Below are 22,562 nucleotides of genomic sequence, written 5' to 3'. Positions count from 1 at the left end.
CAATTTCAGGAGGGTCTATCTAGATTGCGATGTCCACAGCGGAATGGCTCAAGGACAAGGTGCCCATGATACCCCCGTGAGAGGATGCGAAGCTGCTGGTCAAGACGGCAGCTGAGCTTCTTAAGGCTGCAAAGGTATCAACATGGGTACCAAAGATCCTTAAGGATATCTCTCCAAAGACTCTATTCGAGAAAATAGAGGTCCAGAACCTGACAATCTCAATAGAGGATTGGAGAGTAATTAACCAAAAGGCTGTACCAGAAAAACGAACCCTCATGGTGGAGGTCGGAGAGAAGTCCCTGAAGGCGATGCGAGAGCAAGACCTGAAATTGTTTTTAGGGCTCTCGCAGATTGCCATCAGGGTAATCAAAGACCTCAAAGGCAATTATGGCAGCAAGACAGAGACTTGAGATGCTGCAGATTAATCTGCAACACATAAAGGGGTCACTGCTGACCTGAACCGTCGCCTGGGGAGACAAGAAGTGGACTTGGCCCTGCTAGAAGATCCCTACTTTATAAAGGGGGTGTATCAGGCCTTGGTGGCACTGGAGATAAGCTAATTTATGCTCGAAATCTAAGAAACTCCAGAACATGCATCTATGTGAGGAATAGAATTTCTTTCATTCCAATGATGAATTTCTGTTCCACAGACCTGGTGACCATCAGGATGCAGCAACATGAGGGAAATTGTTTTGGTCTCAGCATACCTTCCTTATGAAGACAGCTCTCCTCCTCCTTTGGAGGTGAGGAGACTGACAGAAGCTTGCCATCTTCAAGGTGACCAACTGTTGGTTGGATGTGATGCCAATGCTCACAACCTAGTGTGGGGCAGCAAGGACACCAACAATAGAGGTGAGTACTTTCTTGAATTTCTCTTGTCTAACAACTTGGAGGCCCTGAATCGGGGCGACAAACCAACATTGAGGAATAGCAGAAGGGAAAAAGTAATTGACATAATCTTTGGTTCCATGATGATGGGCAGCTATGTCAAACAATGGCATGTGAATTAGAGCCATCCTCATCAGACCACATGTATATTAAATTCAAGGTTGAAATGGGAATCAGACTGACCACTGTCTATAGGAATACTAGGAAAACAGGCTGGGAGACATATAGGAGGGACCTTGACTTAAGCTTATCAGAAATTAATACCTCGATAAGGAATCCAGTAGGGTTTGAGGAAGTAGCAGAGGCTGTAGCCTCTGTCATAGTGACCTCATACCAGGACAACTGCTGAATAACCAAGAAGTGCACAAATAAGAGTGTGCCTTGGTGGAATAAAAACTTGGAAATTCAAAGAAAACATATATGAAGACTGTTTAACCTTGTGAGATGTAAAGGACAATGGGCAAAATATTGAGGCCCTTGTCAACTACAACGTTGCAATTAGACAAGCAAAGGAGGCATCTTGGAAGGCATTCTGTGAGGAAGTGGAGAGCATGGCTGCTCAAGCCAGACTTCACAAAAGCCTCACTAGAGTACCAACTAATCCAGGAGGTATGTTGAGGAAGGAGGATGGGGGATATACAAAGACAGCACATGAGATGCTGGAACTGCTCCTCAAAAATCACTTTCCTAAATACGTTGGTAGATAACATAGACCAGAATTTGATCCCTGAGAGATAATGGTTCTCAGGCGCTCAAAGAGAGGACTGGGAATCGACCAAGGAGTGTGTCAACTTCAGTAAAACCCAATGGCCAGTGGGAACATTCCAACTGTTCAAGTCACCTGCCCCAGATGGTATCTTTCCAACTCTCCTGCAACAGGTCAAGGTTAGCCTAACAGCAGGAATAATTCCGAATGCCCAGAGGGCAGTGAAGGTTGTCTTTATTCCAAAGCCAAGAAGAACTGATCATATCAAGGCCAAGGATACGAGACCAATCAGTCTGTCCTCCATCATTCTTAAAACATTGGAAAAACTGGTTAATGTACATGTTGGGGAGAAGGGGCTAACTAGGGCTCCTCTACATTCAAACCAACATGCATATCAACCAGGTAAATCATGTGAGACAGCTCTCCATCAACTCACTGGGAGTGTGGAGAAAACACTTCACTTTCAAGAAATAGCCCCCTGCATGTTCCTGGACATTGAGGGGGCTTTTAGTAACACAACCTTCGATTCCATGGTTAGGGTAGCAGAGGTGCAAGACCTAGTGGATTGACTAGGGCCATGCTTAGTGGAAGGAAGGTAGAGGCCACCATGATGAATGAAAAGATGGTAATTAACACCACTAGAGGTTTTCCACAAGGGGGAGTTTTGTCCCCTCTATTGTGGAACCTAGTGGTGAACGAACCCATTGAGGAACTAAATTCCACACAATGCTTTTGAGAAGGATACACAGATGACCTTGTCATAGTAGTACTTGGCAAATTTACTGACACAGTTAGGAACATGGCATAAGGTGCACTGGACATTGGGCAAGACTGGTGCAGTAAACAGGATCTAAGCGTTAATCCTAATAAGACTGTTGTGGTACCATTCAAGAAAAAGCATATCCAACACTCAAGTTGGAATCTAAAGCTTTTCAATGAAACTCTGCCTGTGAAGGGGATAGTGAAATATCTAAGGGTAACCGTAGATGAGAAACTAACATGGACCCCTCACATTAAGAGCATCTGCTCCAAGGTGAAAGGTACTCCAGAGTTCCAGAAGGGCTTGTGGCAAAAACTGAGGCCTGGATATACACTATGGTGGTTAGACCTAGGATCTCCCACGGGGCCGCAGTGTGGTGGAAGAAGGTAGAACAGCAGGTTGCAGCTAAGGAGCTTGCGAAGGTACCGAAACTGACCTGCTTAACCATAACAGGTGCAATTATCAGCACACCAACCACTGGGATGGAAGCCATGCTGGACGTGCCTCCACTACACCTTTGGGTCAAGATGAAGGCAGCAGCTGGTGCATGCAGACTCAAAACTGGTAAAAACTGGATCTCATTGGGATATCCAGAATCACTCACTAAAACAGAGAGTGAGGTAAAGATAAGAATGGATGGGGAAATGCCGGCTGATTATATAACAACTCCCAATTGCTTCAACAAGCAATATAATAATTGGAAGCAGGGAGCAGTGGGAATAAAACAGTTCGACACTGTACGGGGGGCATAGTCTGGTTCACTGATGGGTCAACATCAGACCAAGGCACTGGGGCCGGGGTGTATGGGGTTCAGCCAAGATTTGAGGGCATCATCTCTCTAGGAAAACTGGCCTCGGTATTCCAAGCTGAAATTACTGCAATCAGGGCATGTGCAGAGGAGAATATGCATAGGTCCTACAAGGACCATAGCGTCTACATCTACTCAGATAGCCAGACGGCTCCTGCAACAAGATCTAAGATTGTTGCATAATGTACAGGGCTCTGGTGGAGCTAGGGTGAAGCAATAGGGTAAACCTACTGTGGGTCCCTGGCCACTCAGGGATCGGTGGCAATGAACAAACCAACAGATTGGCCAGGAGGGGGCAAAGAATCCATTCATTGGACCGGAACCTGTCCTGACAATCACCAAGGCTATGATCAAATTAGAACTATGGAACTGGCTTTGAAGACAACACTAAGAATACTGGACAAAGGTTTATAAATAAAAACATGGTAAGGTAATAATGCTAAAGTCATGTTTTAAAAGAAACTCTGTAATTCTGGGCTTGAACAGCAAAGAGATTAAACTCATGGTTGGACTGATGACCAGCCATGGGAATTTCAAAAAAACACCTACATACAATGGGTATAATGGAAGAAGACCATAATGTAGGATGAGAGTGAAGAAATTGCATCACACCTAAACTTCGAATACACAGCATTGGAGAACAAGACACACAGAATTTTCAGGACAACTAGACCTGAAGAAATTGTGTCCAACAAAGAATTGGTAAAAGGACTCCTTGCACTATTTAAGGGCACTGGTTGGCTTCACTAGATATACAGGAAGCGATACTGCACAATAAACTCGGTTTCGGTGCAGTTAGTGGCGGGCTGGACCAAAGCTGTTTTAGCTTCCTTGCCAAAATCAAATCAAATCAATCATGTCTTGAACCTGCATTATTGTAGGGACTGTACTGATCACTTGAAATTGATTGGTAGGGTGGATGGTTTGGGGTATAAAGGGACCAAACTACAGGGTCATCAGTCCCTTTTTCCTGATGCAAGCAAGGTTCAAGGTACAAAAACACCCAACACCACACCTAAAAAGAAAATGAATGGGATGAACAATAAATGGGGAAAACATACACCACAAGGAAAAGTAGAAGAAGGAATTAAAACCATGGAGCAGATGGTCTGGGCTGGCCGATCACAACAACAAAAGAGGATGAGCCAGCCACTCTGCAGCACACTAAAATGTCCACCCCAAAAAACACAAGGCAAGATGAACAAATGTAGGGAAAAGATGACTACCAAGACAACCAAATGCAAAGAAAGTGTGACAGAAATAAAATGGAGGGAGGGTGGTGACCTCAGAGAGAAGGCTAAATGCACACCCTTTGATGTACGATAAAAAAAACCCTCACAAATAAAACGTAAAACTAAATCTGCTGTTGAGGCACTGTCACCCAACACTGAACGTAGGGTGCTGGGAAGGTTAAAAGTCCACCACAGAGCAGCTAAAAGTGGGCAGTCCAGCAAGATGTGGATGACAGTCATATGTGAGCACAGTGACACTGAGGTAGGTCCTTGTGATGGAGGAGGTAGCCATTTGTTAGCCATGTATGGCCAATGTGGAGCCGGCAGAGAACCACAGAGTCCCTGCGAGATGTCCACATGGAGGTCTTCCACGTGTTCATAATCTCCTTAAGGGCACGCAGTTTGTTGTGCATACTGAGATCATGCCAGTCTGTCTCCCAAAGCTGAAAAATCTTGCGGCATAATAATGACCGCAGGTCAGTTACAGGGATGCCAATCTCGAGAAGAGGTTTCCATGTAGCCTGTTTGGCAAGCCTGTCAGCAAGTTCATTTCCTGGGATTCTGACGTGGCCTGAGGTCCACACAAACACGACGGAACAACTGGACCATTCCAGAGCATATGTAGACTCTTGGATGGTCGCTACCAAAGGATGGCGCGGGTAGCACTGGTCAATAGCTTTTGGCTGCTTAAGAAGTCAGTACAGAGGAGAAATGACTCACCAGGGCATGAGCAGATGCACTCAAGAACACGAGAAATGGCCGCCAGCTCTGCAGTGAAGACACTGCAGCCATCTGGCAAAGAGTGCTGTTCAATATGTCCTCCATGAACATATGCGAAGCCAACGTGACCATCAGCCATTGAGCCATCAGTGTAAACCACTTTATGGTCCCAGTACATGTCAAGAATCAAGAGGAAGTGACAGTGGAGAGCCACAGGGTTAACTGAGTCCTTAGGACAATGTGAAAGGTCCAGGCAAAGCTTCGCCCTAGGTCCTAGGTGTACACCATGGTGGGGTACGTGAATGGAACTCGAGTACAGGTGGTAAAGGCAAGGACTCCACTTCAGACAGAAGAGATCGGATGCGAACCGCAATAGTAAGTCCTGACCTGGGCCTACAATGCTGGAGATGAACAGCCGTGGATGGGAAAAGAAGATGGTATTTCTGATGCTCAGGAGAACTACAAACATGTGCAACATAACTGGCGAGCAGTTGTGCATGCCTAACCTTCAATTGCGGGTCTCTGTCCTCCACCAGGATGCTGGTCTCTGGACTCGTCCTAAAAGCTCCTGTTGCCAGTCAAATGCCACAATGGTGCACTAGGTCCAATAAATGCAATGCTGAGGGTGCTGCCAAACATAAACCACACTCCCATAGGCAAGGCAGGATTGAACAAGGGCTCTGTAGAGCTGCAGCCGCATAGAGCGATCTGCATCCCAGTTGGTATTGCTCAGGCAGTGGAGGGCATTGAGGTGCTGCCAGCACTTCTGCTTCAGCTGATGAGGATGAGGAAGCCACGTCAATTGGGCATCGAAAGCCAGTCCTAAGAATCAATATGTCTCCACTACCGTGAGTGGATCATCATTAAGGTAAAGTTCTGATTCTGGATGAACGGTATGACACCGACAGAAGTGCATGATACACAACTTCGCGGCTGAAAACTGGAAGCCATGGGCTAGAGCCCATGACTGCACCTTGTGAATGGCTCCCTGTAGGTGCCACTCGTCAGCACCAGTACTGGAGAAGCAGTACGAAATGCAGAAATCGTCTGCATACTGAGAAGGTGCGACCAATGGCCCAACCGTTAATGGCCACTAAATATAGATACACCCAATACAGAGCCCTGCAGGACCCCATTCTCCTAGATATGGGGGGAACTATGGGAGGCACCAACTTGGACATGGAAAGCATGGAGTGATAGGAAATTTTGGATAAAAATCGAGAGTGGGCCCGAGACATCCCACTCATATAATGTGGCAAGGATGTTGCCAGGTCATGTCGCAAGGGTTTTGTACATCAAAAAAGACAGCAACCAGTTGTTGGTACCTGGGAAAGGCTGTTCGGATGGCAGACTCGAGGGAAATTAGATTCACAATGGTAGAGCATCAATGACGGAAACTGCCCTGGCATGGAGCAAGTAAGCCATGTAACTCCAGGACCCAACACAACCGCCGGCTTACCATACTTTCTAACAGCTTACAAAGAACATTGGTAAGGCTGATGGGCCGATAGCTATCCACATCAAGCAGGTTTTTACCGGGTCTGAGCACTGGAATGATGGTGCTCTCCCGCCACTGCGATGGAAAGACGCAATCACACCAGTTGAAGATGACAAGGAGATGTCGCTTGTAGTCTGACGAGAGATGTTTGATCATCTGACTGTGGATCCGATCTGGCCCAGTAGCTGTGTCAAGGCAATGTGCAACGATGTTGAGGAGCTCCCACTCTGTAAATGGAGCATTATAGGGTTCACTGTGATGTTCAGTGAACAAGAGGGCTTTCCTTTCCACCCACTGTTTGAGGGTGCGAAATGCTGGGGTATAATTCTCTGATGCAGAAGCTCAGGCATAGTGCCCAATGAAGTGCTCGGCAATTGCGTTTGTGTTGGTATATAACACACCATTGATGTTAATGCCAGTAACACCTGTCGGGGATCTGGTACCCACAAACACGTCTGATCTTCGTCCAGACTTGGGAAGATGACATATGGCACCCAATGGTCGAGACGTACCTCTCCCAACACTCCTGTTTCCATCTTTTTATAAGCTGGCAAACGTGGGCACGGAGCCATTTAAAAGCTGTTAAGTGCTCTAGGGAAGGGTGCCACTTATGTCGATGTAGAGCTCGCTAATGCTCTTTAATGGCCTCAGCGATTTCCGGTGAGCACCAAGGTACTGACTTTCACCGGAGCACCCTAAAGAACAAGGGATCGTGTTTTCCATCACACAAACGATCGGTCTAGTAACCTGCTCAACTAACACATCAATGGTACCATGTGGGGGCGGTTGGTTGGTGGGTTGGTTTGGGGAAGGAGACCAGACAGCGTGGTCATCGGTCTCATCGGATTAGGGAAGGATGGGGAAGGAAGTCGGCCGTGCCCTTGCAGAGGAACCATCCTGGCATTTGCCTGGAGTGATTTAGGGAAATCACAGAAAACCTAAATCAGGATGGCCGGACGCGGGATTGAACCGTCATCCTCCCGAATGCGAGTCTAGTGTCATGTGGGGGTGATTCAACAGCGACAGCAGAGGTGAAAGCATCCCAGTTTGCATTGTTTAAAGCCCATCTTGGTAGACATCCAGGAGAATAGCACTGGGGGATTGACAGGAAGCTGGGAAAGTGGTCACTACCACACAAGTCATTGTGGGCTCTCCAGTGGGCAGATGGGAGAAGTCCTGGGCTGCAGAGGGATAAATCAATGGCCAAGTAAGTGCCATGAGCCACACTGAAATGTGTGAAGGCCCCAGTATTTAAGAGGCAGAGGACGAGTTGAGACAGTAAAGTTTCGACATCTTTACCTTGGCCAGTAAGAACAGTGCCACCCCACAAGGGGTTCCGGGTGTTGAAATCTCCCAAAAGTAGGAAAGGTTTACGTGGTTGATCAATCAGTGCAGCCAATGTGTTCAGGGGTACTGCACCATCTGGAGGAAGATATACGTTTAGACAGTTATTTCCTGCGTAGGCCTTATCCTGACAGCCAAAGCTTCAAGAGAGGCTTGAAGGGGCACAAGTTCACTGCATATCGAGTTCAGGACATGGACACAAACTCCAACTGACACTCTATTGTAGCCGATACAGTTCTTGTAATATCCCCTACAGCCACGAAGGGCAGGGGTCTGCATTGCTGGGAACCAGGTTTCCTGAAGGGCAATGCATAAAGCACATGTAAAGCTAAACAGTTGCCGTAGCTCAGCCAGGTGGTGGAAAAAACAGCAGCAATTCCACTGGAGGATTAAGTTATCGTGAGGCTAGGAAGAAATGAAGCACGCAAGGAGGCAGGTTATGCCTCAGGGTCACCTGCTGCCACTGATGAGTATTTGTATCCACTCCTATTGTGGATGCGGCATCAGTAAGATCCAGGTCCTCAGGGGATGCTGAAGTCTCCACCTCATCCGCAGGTGCAGAATCGGTAGGGAGTGATGGTGTTGGGGCCACCGGAGGGTGCCTTTTCTTAGCAGACTTCTTTGTTTGCTTGCCCTCTCACTTCTCTTTAGGGGCTTGCTGGGAGAACTTATCCAAAGGAGCTTCAGTCACGAAGGAATACCGTGAAGCTCTTCGTCCACAGTTTTTGGTTCCTTTAGTCACTGGTGAGTGTCCATTGTGGCATTAGTCGAGACCTCGGGAGAGAGGGTCCCAAGGAACCCCTTCCACACGAGAGGAGCCAGAGGAGGCTGTTGCTTGTCCGGCTGGGGGGAGGGGACCGATGCCCCCTGATTTGAGGGGGGGGGCCTTGCTCCCAAAGTAGGTACTTACCAAGGGGGCAGATGTATTCTGGAGGCCCGGAGGGCTCACTGTTCCTGTCACAGATTGTGGTATGGTGGTAATGTACATGCAGCGTATGTGGATGTCAACCGAACAGGGTGTAAGCATTCAAATTTACGTTTAGCCTCTTGGTAAGTCAACTGGTCCAAGGTCTCGTACGCCATGATTTTCCACTCCTTTTGGGGTACTGTACAGTCTGGCAAGCAGGGGGAGTGCTGCTCTCTGCAGCTGATACAAGTGGGAGCAGGCGCACAGGGAGTATCTGGATGCAGTGGGCGTCCACAGTCTTTACATGTGATGTTGTTAGTGCAGCGGGAAAACATATGCCCGAATTTCCAGCACTTAAGGCACCACATAGGGGAAGGGACATATGGCTTAACATCACAGCAGTAAACCATCACCTTGACCTTTTCAGGCAATAAATCACCCTCAAAGGCCAAGATGAAGGCAGTGGTCCCCTGTAAACGCACCAGGCGAAATGAACACCCCACCATTCTAGATTGGCACCGAGCTTGTCATCAGACTGCAAGAGGAGGTCACGATGGAAGATAATCCCCTGGACAATGTTGAGGCTCTAATGTCGAGTGACAGAAACAGGAAAATCACCCAGCTGGTCACAAGTGCAAAATGCCTGGGATTGGGCTGGGGTGCTGTCTGAATCAAGACTGCACCACTTCTCATCTTGGACAACGCTGTCACTTCCCCAAACTTATCCTCAAGATCCAGAATGAGATTTTCACTCTGCAGCGGAGTGTGCGCTGATATGAAACTTTCCTGGCAGATTAAAACCGTGTGCCCGACCGAGACTCGAACTCGGGACCTTTGCCTTTCGCGGGCAAGTGCTCTACCACCTGAGCTACCGAAGCACGACTCACGTCCGGTACTCACAGCTTTACTTCTGCCAGTACCTCGTCTCCTACCTTCCAAACTTTACAGAAGCTCTCCTGCGAGACATGCAGAACTAGCACTCCTGAAAGAAAGGATATTGCGGAGACATGGCTTAGCCACAGCCTGGGGGATGTTTCCAGAATGAGATTTTCACTCTGCAGCGGAGTGTGCGCTGATATGAAACTTTCCTGGCAGATTAAAACTGTGTGCCCGACCGAGACTCGAACTCGGGACCTTTGCCTTTCGCGAAAGGCAAAGGTCCCGAGTTCGAGTCTCGGTCGGGCACACAGTTTTAATCTGCCAGGAAAGTTTCTTATCCTCAAGATGTTCAACAAAAAACTGAGGTTTCATAGGTAGAAAGGAGCCCCTTCCATTCTGCTACAGACCAAATACCGTGGCAAATATGGCACTCTTCGTTCTGTAGCCTTACATTCCTCCCATGGTGCAGCGAGAGAGGGAAATGATTTAGGGTCATATCTGTCAGCATTGTACTCGATCTTGCCCGTCTTAGAGACTGATGGTGCTGTATGGTCACCAGCAAGAGATGATCTAGTCTGATTCATTGCGGGTCATCCGCCCTGATGCCATCCACTCCGATCAGGGGCTCTTCCCATGGGCGCCACCCAGCCACAGCAAAGACCACCTGGCATGATGGCCGTTGCCAGGAGTCCTGATGCCCCAGGAAGACAGACATCTAATCCTTGGCATACATGGGGAGTTCACAGCTCAGCATCAGCAGTGTGATCCCTGTGTTGTCAGGGGGCTAACACCAAATGGGTACATGATGGCCCCACCACAACTGACTGCCTACCGTGCTGGATATTGGGTGCAGAGAAATCCAATAGTCATGGGGGCGAAAGAGGACAGGAGCCAATGGAAGAAAATGACATACTGCGGAAAGTGTCCTTGCCCAAATAGTTGAATTGCAGGAGGAGATGCAAAGCCATAACAAGAGGTTCAGGAGATCAAATCTAAGGGCACTATGGATGACTCACACACCACGTAAGGCGTCCTTCCCCACATGGCCTGCACTTCTGTAGAATTTGGAAAGTGGCAGGTCAAACCATAAAATGGGACCTGAACGTTTAGGGCCAAAAAGTGTGGGACTACTTTTAGTCACCTCTTATGGCAGACACGGATATCTCGGGCCTATTATAACCCCGGACCCGCAGGGGGCTACTTGAAACTGATTAAGTATTATTATTGATATTATTATTATTATTATTATTATTATTATTATTATTAAAGGAAAGAGAGTTATAAAATAACATTGTAAGTGACAAATGCTAATTTTTACATATATGAGAACTTAAGAAAATTTTTTACCTGCATGACAGACTGAGCTCCACTTCAGCTGTCGGAGAAGATGCAGATCCTGGCACAAACTTTGCCATGTTGTTGAGATTAGCACACTTATCTGAGAATCAAGACATATCTGAAATAACAAATATTGTGTACATTAATTCCTCAATTAGCATGTTGTGGAATAAACATTGAAATTAACAAACAGAACTAAACTTAATATTTCTACACCTCTTTAAAATTGTGTACATGACTGGCACTCACTCACAGCCAGAATACTTGCATTGTGGGTTGTGCATTGCCAATCATGTTACTCATGAACACTTCATAGACCAACTTCACAAACAGCCTTGGTACTGTGGATATGTCAAATTATTTCCTTTTTCCCACAGTCATTAGTCCATCAATATTGCAAATGAGCATTTTTGGAACTTGAAAGAGGAAGAAGAAAACTAGCAAGTTGAAACTCTCACACTTCCCATGGCATTGGATTAGCTTTCTACATAGTTTGCAATTATATATAACAGTTGTTTGAGTACAAAAATCCTATTAGTGTTAAAATTTGTGCATCATGGTCTGAAAGGTCATTCATCCTTTTACTAATAGAATGCCCATCTAATAATGAAGAATGAATAAAAAAATTGTCTATGGCTGTGCTACTGCTACTGTTCCCAAGCATCCTGGTTGGAATAAAATAAAGTCTGCACCACATCATATGAATTTAGGAGATCTTCCAACATCCTTTCTTGAATGAGATTTTCACTCTGCAGCAGAGTGTGCGCCGATATGAAACTTCCTGGCAAATTAAAACTGTGTGCCGGACCGAGACTCGAACTCGGGACCTCTGCCTTTCACAAGGCAAGTGCTCTACCAACTGAGCTACCCAAGCACAACTCATGACCTGCCCTCACAGCTTCAGTTCTGCCAGTACCTCGTCTCCTATCTTTCAAACTTCACAGAAGCTCTTCTGCATACCTTGCAGAACTAGCACTCCTGGAAGAAAGGATATTGCGGAGACATGGCTTAGCCACAGCCTGGGGGTTGTTTCCAGAATGAGATTTTCACTCTGCAGCAGAATGTGCACTGATATGAAACTTCCTGGCAAATTAAAAATGTGTGCCAGACCGAGACTCGAACTCGGGACCTTTGCCTTTCGCGGGCAAATGTTCTGCTAACTGAGCTACCCAAGCACGACTCACAACTCGCCCTCACAGCTGCAATTCTGCCAGTACCTCGTCTCCTACCTTCCAGACTTCACAGAAGTTCTTCTGCATACCTGTTGGTGCCTTTTATGACAGCGTGACCTTCACATTCACTTTTGTGCACTCCTGCCAGACTACTATTGACGTACCAGGGGCTCTTTTTCATTGGTCTCTGAAGATATACAAAAGAAACAGCTAGCAGTACAGAGCAGGAGAGTGTTACTGCAACAACATGCAGTCTGCTTTCTGTGTGCTCAATGTTTGAAATGCAATGAACACTTGCATGAACAAATCTTGGATATTTTGAGCAGAGCTGAAAACATATCAAAACTAAGTTGACATGTTTAATACAGAAAACATGCTGTTTCTGATGAATGACCTGCTTTGAGGGTGGCTTTTCAGATATATAAAGTTTAAAATTACCTAAATATAGAGGAAAAATTTTATGGTGCAAAATTTGCCTCCTATTATTTCAAGAACCCTCACTTCCTAAAACCCATATTTTGCACATCCCACAAAGAAACTAATAGAGAATAAACTCTAAAAAGCTGAGCTTTATATGAAATTTACTTCTCGAAATAATTCTACTTGAAATTAGAACAATTTTCTTTAGGAAGAAATTCCTTGAGGACTATACCAAATCTCTTGAAGTCTGTATTCCTTATACTGTCTGATCTATTGAACTAGAGTGTCAATTCTCAGAAATGTAGGATTAACTATTCAATGAAAGACATCATCTAAAAAATGACGAAAACCTTTGAGCCCTCAATGAAAAATTTTGAAATCCTTAATGTAAGGGGGCTTTGGCCATTTACTCCAAATTGAAAACTAAGACTGTGAAATTAGCTATAAGATGAAAACACAGTTTCAGACAAATAATATGGGCCTGAACCATGGACTTGTTTAAAATGCCAAAATATGTGAGTAAGTTTGCTATAGCCCAAGTAAAATCGGTGCAGAGCGTGATTACCGCAAGCAGCAATGCTAAATACTGTTATGGTAAGAGCATGTGTCACAGTTTCCATGCCTATTGATCACATTTCTCCCAGATAATGACAAAATGGGAGCATCAACTGTCGTCCATACTATGGCAACAATCCACAACAGGCAGGGCACAAAATAAGTATTGGGCTAAACTTACTTCGTGACGCCACTGCCAGCACTAGCAAAAAAGTCACTGAGGTGTTATACTTATGTGCCCATTCAGCTACCAAGACAGGCATTGATGGTAAGAGGCATTTGACTGGATCATCTATCCTGCACACTATCCACAGGGCAGTTTTCATTTATTCATTAATCACACTAATACATCACGGTCCAGACTTCCCTCTGCCCCCTGCTCTACAGTCCAGTCTACAATGCAGGTGATTGGTTGGCAGGTTTAAGGAGTTAAACAGTGTGGTAATCAGTCCCTCATACATTGGACAGTTCATCTAGAGTTAGCAACACTGTGCAAAAATTTGACTGAATTGTAATAATATTGTAGCGGTCACCCCTTGGACCAGGATTTTAAGTGGGCATGGGGGCTGAACAGATGAGATGATACCAAGTGGGCAAATGAGGTGGTACTACTATAGGTGCATGAGGTCAAGCTTGAGAGCCAGTGCGGGTGGCTGTCAAATGCCCTAAGGTGTCAGTGAAATAGCTTTGTCTGGAAACATATTTATTACTTGCAGTTTTTCAGTGTGGCTTTTCCAGTGCAGAGGAAGGTGTGCCGATTTGTTTACTTGAGTGTGATAAGGGCAGTGGACACAGCAATTTGTTGGCTACAACTGCAACATATGTCAGGACCCAGAGGAGAAGTGCTAGCATCTGAAACAGGAGCCTGTAGGCACAAGCCTACCATGGCTTGCCAATAACTCATGTGGCCCACCCCAGTGCTCTCGAAAGCGGACATATGCTTAAGCATATGCCAACAGCATAACATGGATGGTGGCTGTCATGAATGCAGAAGTCCAGTATACAGCCAAGGAGGCGATACTACCTACAGAGAGAGAGGCGATACCAGACGTAGGCGGTAGTATACAATCACTTGCTACAGCTCTTCACCAGAATGCCCATGCCTATCTACATTTTTTAAAAGCCACGGAAGTGATCCAAAAGCAGTCGCAGCTTACAGCAGCTAAGTTCCACTACAGCTGGCTGGCTGAGGTCTTGGATGCAAAGTCTCCTCTCGGCAGCAGGCAGCAGATAGCAATTTGCCAAACAAGTTATCCTGGAATTAGCAAGACTCATTCTGTTGGAATCTGAGATGCAGATGGGATGAACAGGCACTGAGAGTTGAGTCTTCTCGAATGGTAATATTTAAGTTGGATCTCAAAGCCTGGTGATGCAGTTATTTGCTCTCATTATGGCCCTGTCTTCATTGTGGTAACTCAATTATTGTCAGTTCCCCTTGCCTTCACACTTTTTGTCAGACTGGGATGCCACAGAGCAGCTGAGCTCAGAGTTTACATGTTATGGCTCCACATTACAAGGTCTCGGACCAGGTGGTCTGGTAGTAAAGCACTTGACTGGAAACCAGGAGGTTGCAGGATCAAATCCTCGTTGGACCATGGTTTTTCAGCTTGTGCTTTAACCTAGTCTTCACCTTTCAATAATGTGAGGATTTGCCATGACATGTTGTTTGGATTCCACATTAAACTGTAGGTTTCCTTTCCCCGGCTGGATAACTGGAGCAGGTTAGGGGCAAGCAAGTCACTGAAGTGGTGTCCACTTGAAGGACTTGCACAATGCCAGTAAGTCACATGAAATAATAATAATAATAATTATTATTATTATTATTATTGCATGGCACAGAATGACACACTGGGTGTTGACGTACTACACGTTTACACTCACTGATTAGGGTTCAGCTTGGTGTGGAAATGTTTTATGAGCAGCACCCTGCCTTCTGCAACACTGACGCTCTTTGAGTGCCCCAGATATCCACTGAGACACACAGTATGAGCAAGATCCAATTCTCTGACATCTGCACCAAGTAATAACTTTAAAATTTATGTGCACCTGGGAGCTGCAACTGCTGCACAACAATCCTCCTTTCTTCAAGAAATTTGTCCCAAATTTTACTTTCGTATCACCCTAGATCATCTTCATTTTACATAGATTACATGTACACTGGTTTGCACTGTGCAGTCCTCGTTAATATCTTATGGGAATGAGTTACATTACTTGTTCCCATTCAAATCTCAGATTTTTTCTCTAATACAGTCGAGATATTTCTTGCTCTACTTGCTATAATTTAATTAAATGCATTGATACAACTGGTTTGACTTCCCACTTCTTCATCATGGCATCAAGCCAATCTATGATCTAGTTCAAAGATAGGTCTACAGGATTGGGAACTTCATGCCTCAAGTGTAGGTAGAATTTACAAGTTACTATAAGAAACATGGCTATGCTATTTCCATTTTTGTTCTTATAAGCTATCACAACGTACAACTTTTCTCATTTTATCAGCAAGTTTTTTAGTCCACTGTTTTGGTGTATGTTCTAGAACTATGCCTACGAAAAAATCATTTCCCTTGTGTTTACTCAAAGCACACCTGCTTAAATCTATGCTTACCCAACAATTATTCACTGTAAAACGTAATACACTGATCAGTCAGAACATTATGACCACCAGCCTACTATCAATATAAAGCCATCTAGGAGAGGAATGACTGCTAGTCAGACACATGCATTGTCCATGTGTAGAATGGGGAAGGTGCACTATCTATCTGAGTTTGACCAAGGGCAGATGGCGATGGCCTGGAGGCTCGGCACAAGCATTTCAAAAACTGTATGACTTGTCGGGTGTTTGAGGAGTGCTGTAGAGTCTTCAACATGCAGAAAAATCAAGGTGAAACTATATCCACATTTTGTGAAGCTGGATGGCCCCCCATCATTATGGATGTTGGACATTCGCAGGCTGGGCAGACTGGTAAACAGAACATGGAACTAACATCTTGCTTTAATGCTGGGCAGAGTACAAGTGTGTAAGTGTGTGTTAGCACACAGTGCACTGAACACTCCTAACAATAGGCCTCCGCAGTCAAAGACCCACGCATGTGCCAATGTTAACACCACGACATCAGCAGCTACGACTGAAATGGGCACATGACCATTGGCACTGGACAAAGGCACAGTGGCAGAGCATTGCATGGTCTGATGTATCCCGATTACCTTTCTCATCTTGCCATCAGGAGGGTGCAAATCTGTCATCTTCCAGGTGAATAGCTCCTTTGCACCTGCGCTGTGAGATGGGAACAAGCTGGCGGCAGCTCCATTATGCTCTGGGGAACATTCACATGAGCATCCATGGGTTCAGTGGAGCTTGTGCAAGGTACCATGATGGCCAAGGATTATCGTACACTGGTTGCAGACCACATACAACCCCTCATGATGATCATGTTTCCCGACGTTAGTGGCATTTTCCAACAAGATAATGTGCCACGTCACAAGGCTAGGAGTGCGATGGAGTGGTTAGAGGGACATGGTGGTGAGTTTCAATTGATGTGCTGCACACCCCCCAACTTGCCAGAAGATCTGAACCTGATCGAGCACATCTGGGATGTGATTGAATGTAGCGTCAGAGCTCATCCTCGCCCCTCCCCCTGGGATTTACAGCAATTAAGTGACTTGTGTGTGCAGATGGGGCCAGTTCCCTCCAGCAACCTACCAAGGCCTCATTGCTTCCATGCCACAACACATAGCTGCTGTTATCCATGCCACATGTGGACATACCAGCTATTAGGTAGGTGGACATAATGTTCTTACTGATTAGTGTATACTGGTCAGTAGCTCTAATGCCCTCTTTTTTTTGCAGTTACATTAAACATCGACTACTCCAAGGAATGGCATGCCTGCTTATACTTTTCCTTTTGAAGACCAATTTCTTTGTGATTTCTGGCACTTCATCATGTGTATTGACTCTGTGATGCTGCACACAGTTTAAGTGGTTCTACTTTCATGAAAACTGATCCTTGGGATGAAGCAATGATTTTGCTTGTCTCCCCTGTTTGAGTGTGCTTTTAAGAACAATTACACAATGTTTTTTTCTTATTTTCAGTTCCTATAACATTGTAAGTATCATCAAAATGACCCTTATCCTCTGGCACACATTCCTAAAAGGATTCTGTCTTGTTGGCTCAATCTTTAGCCTTAAAAACATTTTTTGTCCTCCTCCTCTTCCTCCCTATACCCTTTGGAGTGGCAACCAATCTACATCATTCCAAAATAAATGTGTGTGTACTACTTCATTATCCACAACATTCACAACTATCATCAATAACTTCCAATGATTTCTACATGGTATCTACTTTCAAATTACCGTCTGTATTTCCACTCCCAATGACGCATAAATCAGAGGCATTTGTACTTTCCTGTACATCTAATCCAGGTTCTACACTCTCAAAATAATGACCGTTTTCACCCAATGGCATAGACAACACTACTGCACCGAAACCAGTGTCACCCATGTTGCTTCTCAAACACTCATTTACTTCTATACAGCCCATACTTATTTTGTTCAGCACTTCAGAAACTATATTTTTGCAAGATATTGGAACTGAAACAATTTGCACATGAAGTAAACTTACAGGAACTACCACTATCTTTGATTCCTGAGATTTGCTCATCTCGTCTAGTCTCAGAAAAGCACTTTTCTACCATTATTCCTGCCTTCTCACAATGACATCTAGTACTATTGCTGGATTAGCCATTTCATGTTTTTGAGTGCTGCTCATAAGCTGAAGATTTGCTCCAACAGAGCACCAATAGAAACACCCATACAAGCAGTGCATGGCATCTAGCATATTCTATTGCTGCCCAAATAATAAAGAAATATACAGTACAAAAGGGAATGACACCAGGTTCACTCTACAGAATACACTATACACAGTGCATTACTCTAGTTCTTATGGCACATCATAATCCATCTACATTCACTACTATCTCGTGTCAAATGACCCCAACATTCACAAGTGAAAACTGGGGCTGGCACAGTCTTCGTGCATGACAATTAATGCTCAGAAAGATACAAAATTTACACCCAACAGATGTTAAACATAACTCAGGACAGTTACCCTTAAAAGCAGGATGTTCACAGGGTTGTACAAGAGTTACCTCCAGATTAAAATTAACATCCCTATGATCCACAACAGTCATGGAATTACACAATTAAAACAGCCAGTTACAAGGTAAGCTAAATGCTTCTCATTCTCTGCTCACATTGTGCAAAAGTGTTGACTGTGCGATGAGTTAAGCTGTTGTGGTGATGACAGGGATGTCAGAAACTGCCACTGGTCGTACCAGTGTCAGCTGTAGCAGTGGCGATGTGAGGCCCACTTGTGCCATTGTCAGCCAATTCTGACGCCAGGCGTAGCTGCGCTGGCGTAAGGCCCACTTCTGATCACCAGTTGTTACAGTCACCCTTTGTGTCAGGGTTTTTAATGAGGATGGAGGCTGAAGGGCAGTATATAAGAAGGGCAAAAGAACAGACTCGCAAAATTACAGACCAATATCCCTCACTTCTGTCTGCTGCAGAATCCTTGAACACATTCTCAGTTCGAGTATACGAGTAATAAACTTATGTCCATGAATCAGCATGGTTTCAGACAGCATTGCTCATGTGGAACACAGCTTGCCCTTTTCTTACATGATATAATGTGAACTACTGATGCAGGGCAACAGGCAGATTCAATATTTCTAGACTTCCAGAAAGCATTTGACAAAGTGTCACATTGCAGGCTGTTAACAAAAGTATATGGAACAAGTTCATAGATATGTGAGTGGCTCAAAGATTTTTTAAGTAACAGAATCGAGTACGTTTTCCTTGCCGGTAAATTTTCATCAGTGATAAGGGTATCACCAGGAGTGCCCCAGGGAAGTGTGACAGGACTGTTGTTGTTCTCTATATACATAAATAATATGGAGGACACAGGGGGCATCAATTTATGATTGTTTTCTGATGATGCTGTGGTGCATGGTAAGGTGCCAAGGTTGAGCGAATGTGGGAAGAGATAGACAACTTAGACAAAATTTCTAGTTCATGTGATGAATGGCAACTAGCTCTAAATGTGGCAAAATGTAAGTTAATGTCGTTTAGTAGGAAGAACAAACTTGTAATGTTCAGTTATAGTATTATTAGTGTCATGCTTGACACGTAAAGTCATTTAAATATCTGGGTGTAATGTTGCAAAGCAGTACGAGATAGATTGAGCATGTGAGAACTGTGGTAGGGAAGGTGAATGGTTGACTTCAGTTGATTGGGAATATTGGATCTGTACCAGGTTGCATTGAAGGAAGAAATCAAACCAATTTAGCAGCGGGCTGCTAGATTTGTTACCAGTAGGTCCAAAAAACCATAAGTGTTACGGTCAGCCTTCGGGAACTCAAATGGAGGGAAGGTGATGTTCTTTTCGAGAAACTCTTCCGAGAAAATCTATATAACCAGAATTTGAAGTTGACTGCTGAACAATGAATGATTATACTGCCATCAACATACATGGTGTGTAAGGATCACGAAGATACGATTGTAGAAAATTAAGGGCTCATATGAAGGCATATGGACAGCCATTTTTCCCTCGCCATATTTGTGAGTGGAAGAGGAAAGGAAATGACTAGTAGTGATACAGAGTACCCTCTGCCGTACACTGTACCATGGCTTGCGCCACATCGATGTAGATGAGCAGGTGACTTAGTGACACCTACAGATAAAGGAGGCTGAGTTCAGGAGCTGGTGTGGGTGGCTGTCATATGCCCTAAGGTGTCAGTGAAACAGCACTATCTGGAAATATATTTATTAGAAGCAATTTCACAGTGCGGATTGTCTTCTCCAGTGTGGCATAAGACATGATGATTTGCACAATCAAATGCAACAAGGAATGTGTCAGCTGTGGCCACAGTCTATATCATGATGCACGGCAGCAGTGTCATGGAGCCAGCTGGAACAGGAGCCTGTAGGCTCACCAATAACTTGTGTGGTCCTTCCTAGCACTGCCAAAGAACAACATGTGCTTAAGCAGGTGCCAACAGCATATCACAGATGGTGGGCATTGTGAAGGCGGAAGCCCAAGACCCAAATCAGCAACACAGTGTACAGTCAGCGAGGCGGTACTATGTACAGCCAGGAAGGTGGTTCTAGATGTCTCACCCAATAGGATGTAGGCAATAGTTTGCAGTCATGTGATACAGCCCTTCACCAGGGAAAGTCTCAGGCACATCAATATATTCTAAAAGCCAAGGAGGTAACCCAACAGCAGTGGCAGTTAAGTTCTACTATAGCTGGCTGAGTTCAGTCTTGGAGGGAAATCTTTTCATGACAGCAGGCAGCGCACCACTATTCGCCAACCAAATTATTCTGTAGGAATCTCAGATGCGGGTGGGACGACCAGACTCTATGACTGAGATGTCTGAAAAAGTTGTTACTCAAAATGGATGTTACTAAGCAACCATACACAAGTTTCAGTGTAGCCAACTGGTTGCACATAAACAGTAGGTAAATTCAACTAGGTTTCGACACCTACTAGGGGTGTCTTCATCAAACTGGAATGTTGATAAATCAATTTAGGCAGAGGGGTTACCTTCATAGTCTTGGATGTTATTGAATGTAGCATATGTCAGAATTCAGGAGTAAGTAAGAAACACACCTTTTTTTTTCCCCCTCCATAAAAACTACTGCCCCGAGATACAGGCTTCCAAAGATGACACTGTGAACACCATTCTGAAGATGCAAATTTTGGAAAAAATTTTTAAATGCTGTATCTCTGTAACAGTTCTAGATATTTTATTAAAGTTTTTTTTTTATTTGAAAGATAATTGCTTTATGATTACAATGGTATCTTCTGTTTGGACATGTCTGTCAAAGTTCTTTTACTGTCATCTTTTGAATTTTTTTATATTTTACAGAAATTTTTGTTTCAAAAATGTCAATCCAGAAAAGTTAGATTTTTTCCATTGATTAGTATCATGTAGTACTATATTCTCTGCAAAGGAGAGCTTACATTATTAAGTTGGACAGGTTTTATTTTTAAAAATCGTTTCTTTAACTTTCAATGGTAATGTATGTATTCCCTGAAGATGTTTCTTACTAATTTCTTTGTTACAATGTTTATTTCTATCGTCTTTGTTGCATTTATTTCTTATCACTTTCTTTGTTGCAGATATTTCTTACACTTTTTGTAGTTTCTTGTCAGTTTCTTTGTCGTCATTGTTCAGTGCCAATTTGTTTACTCGAGAGGCTTGTAAGAAATCTGAGACCATCCAGTGAATTCTGTATTTTCATGAGGAATTTGCCAGTTGACACAGTTGCAGTGTGTTTTGTGAAAAGGACTGTTTGAAATGCCTTCTGACTGGGCCACAGTGGAGTGAAGTGTGCTGCCTGTTTGCATATCCATAAAAGAGTGATGTATAAGACAGACAAAAAAACAGACTTTGTACAGGTTGGGAATAAGTGTTCTCATTTGAAGACACTGTTTCAAAGTGAAGATGTTTCCAGTGATGACTTTTTGTGTTCTAAATGTTTTGACGGAATAACAAGACAATGATAGTATCTAAACAAGGTGATGCCTCCAATGCTGCAGATGATGCAGATTTTGCGTCAAAAGAGGAAGAATTAAATACCCTGAATCAGTCAACTACATGTTAGTCCTGTTAAGCAACCGTGGTCAGTGAAGTCGAGTCATAAGCTCTATGCATCAAGAAAGCACAGAGAAGTTACTAAAGCTATGGATGAATACACTAAAGCAAACTGACCATACTCTTCAAAGTAAGAATTCCATCTTCAGAAGAAAATGAACCAAAGGACTCTTGCATCTCTTGCCAGGAATTTTTCGCAAATGTCTATTCAGCTGTTGCATACTGTGCATCCTACAGTGAAAAGGTGCAAGTTATAACTATTATTCCAGAGACAATTTTGAACCACATTCCATCAGTTTCAAAGTACATGGTCGGCAAATCAAGAAATATGAGGTCTGTAAAAGGAGTCTTTGCATGTCCAGAGCCCTCTTATGGTCATCCTGTAGAAGCAGCTCAAGTACAAACAGTGCAGTCATTTTATCTGGTAGATAAATGGGACTGTGTCGCCAGAGTGGCAACAAAAAAGATGCTATAACTGTAACAGTTGAAGATCAAAAAGTTGTGAAAGTGAAGAGGTACACGACTCGCAATATTAAAGAAACTTTTGCAATTTATAAGAGCAACTATACTCCTGTGAAAGGAATTCAGAAGACACATTTTTGAATCAAAGTGATGGGCAAACTCATATTGCAGGCACTTTACAGAGCAAGAAAGAAGAAATTTTGTTTGTTCTGCCA

At 44.2% G+C, this 22,562-nt stretch overlaps 1 protein-coding gene across 2 annotated transcripts in view; it reads right to left on the bottom strand.

Moving 5' to 3' along the window:
* LOC126475048 (copine-8-like) overlaps nt 1–22,562 on the bottom strand; it is a 219,517-nt gene that overhangs the window by 169,735 nt on the left and 27,220 nt on the right. For both annotated transcript variants that reach the window (XM_050102598.1, XM_050102597.1), the window contains exon 2: nt 11,090–11,198. In XM_050102598.1, the coding sequence (XP_049958555.1) occupies nt 11,090–11,157 (68 nt within the window). In that variant the 5' untranslated portion in view covers nt 11,158–11,198. The remainder of the gene's footprint in view (nt 1–11,089; nt 11,199–22,562) is intronic.

This window comes from Schistocerca serialis, chromosome 4, assembly GCF_023864345.2.
Source record: "Schistocerca serialis cubense isolate TAMUIC-IGC-003099 chromosome 4, iqSchSeri2.2, whole genome shotgun sequence".
Lineage (NCBI taxonomy): Eukaryota > Metazoa > Arthropoda > Insecta > Orthoptera > Acrididae > Schistocerca > Schistocerca serialis.
This window is presented reverse-complemented; position numbering and strand designations above follow the sequence as displayed.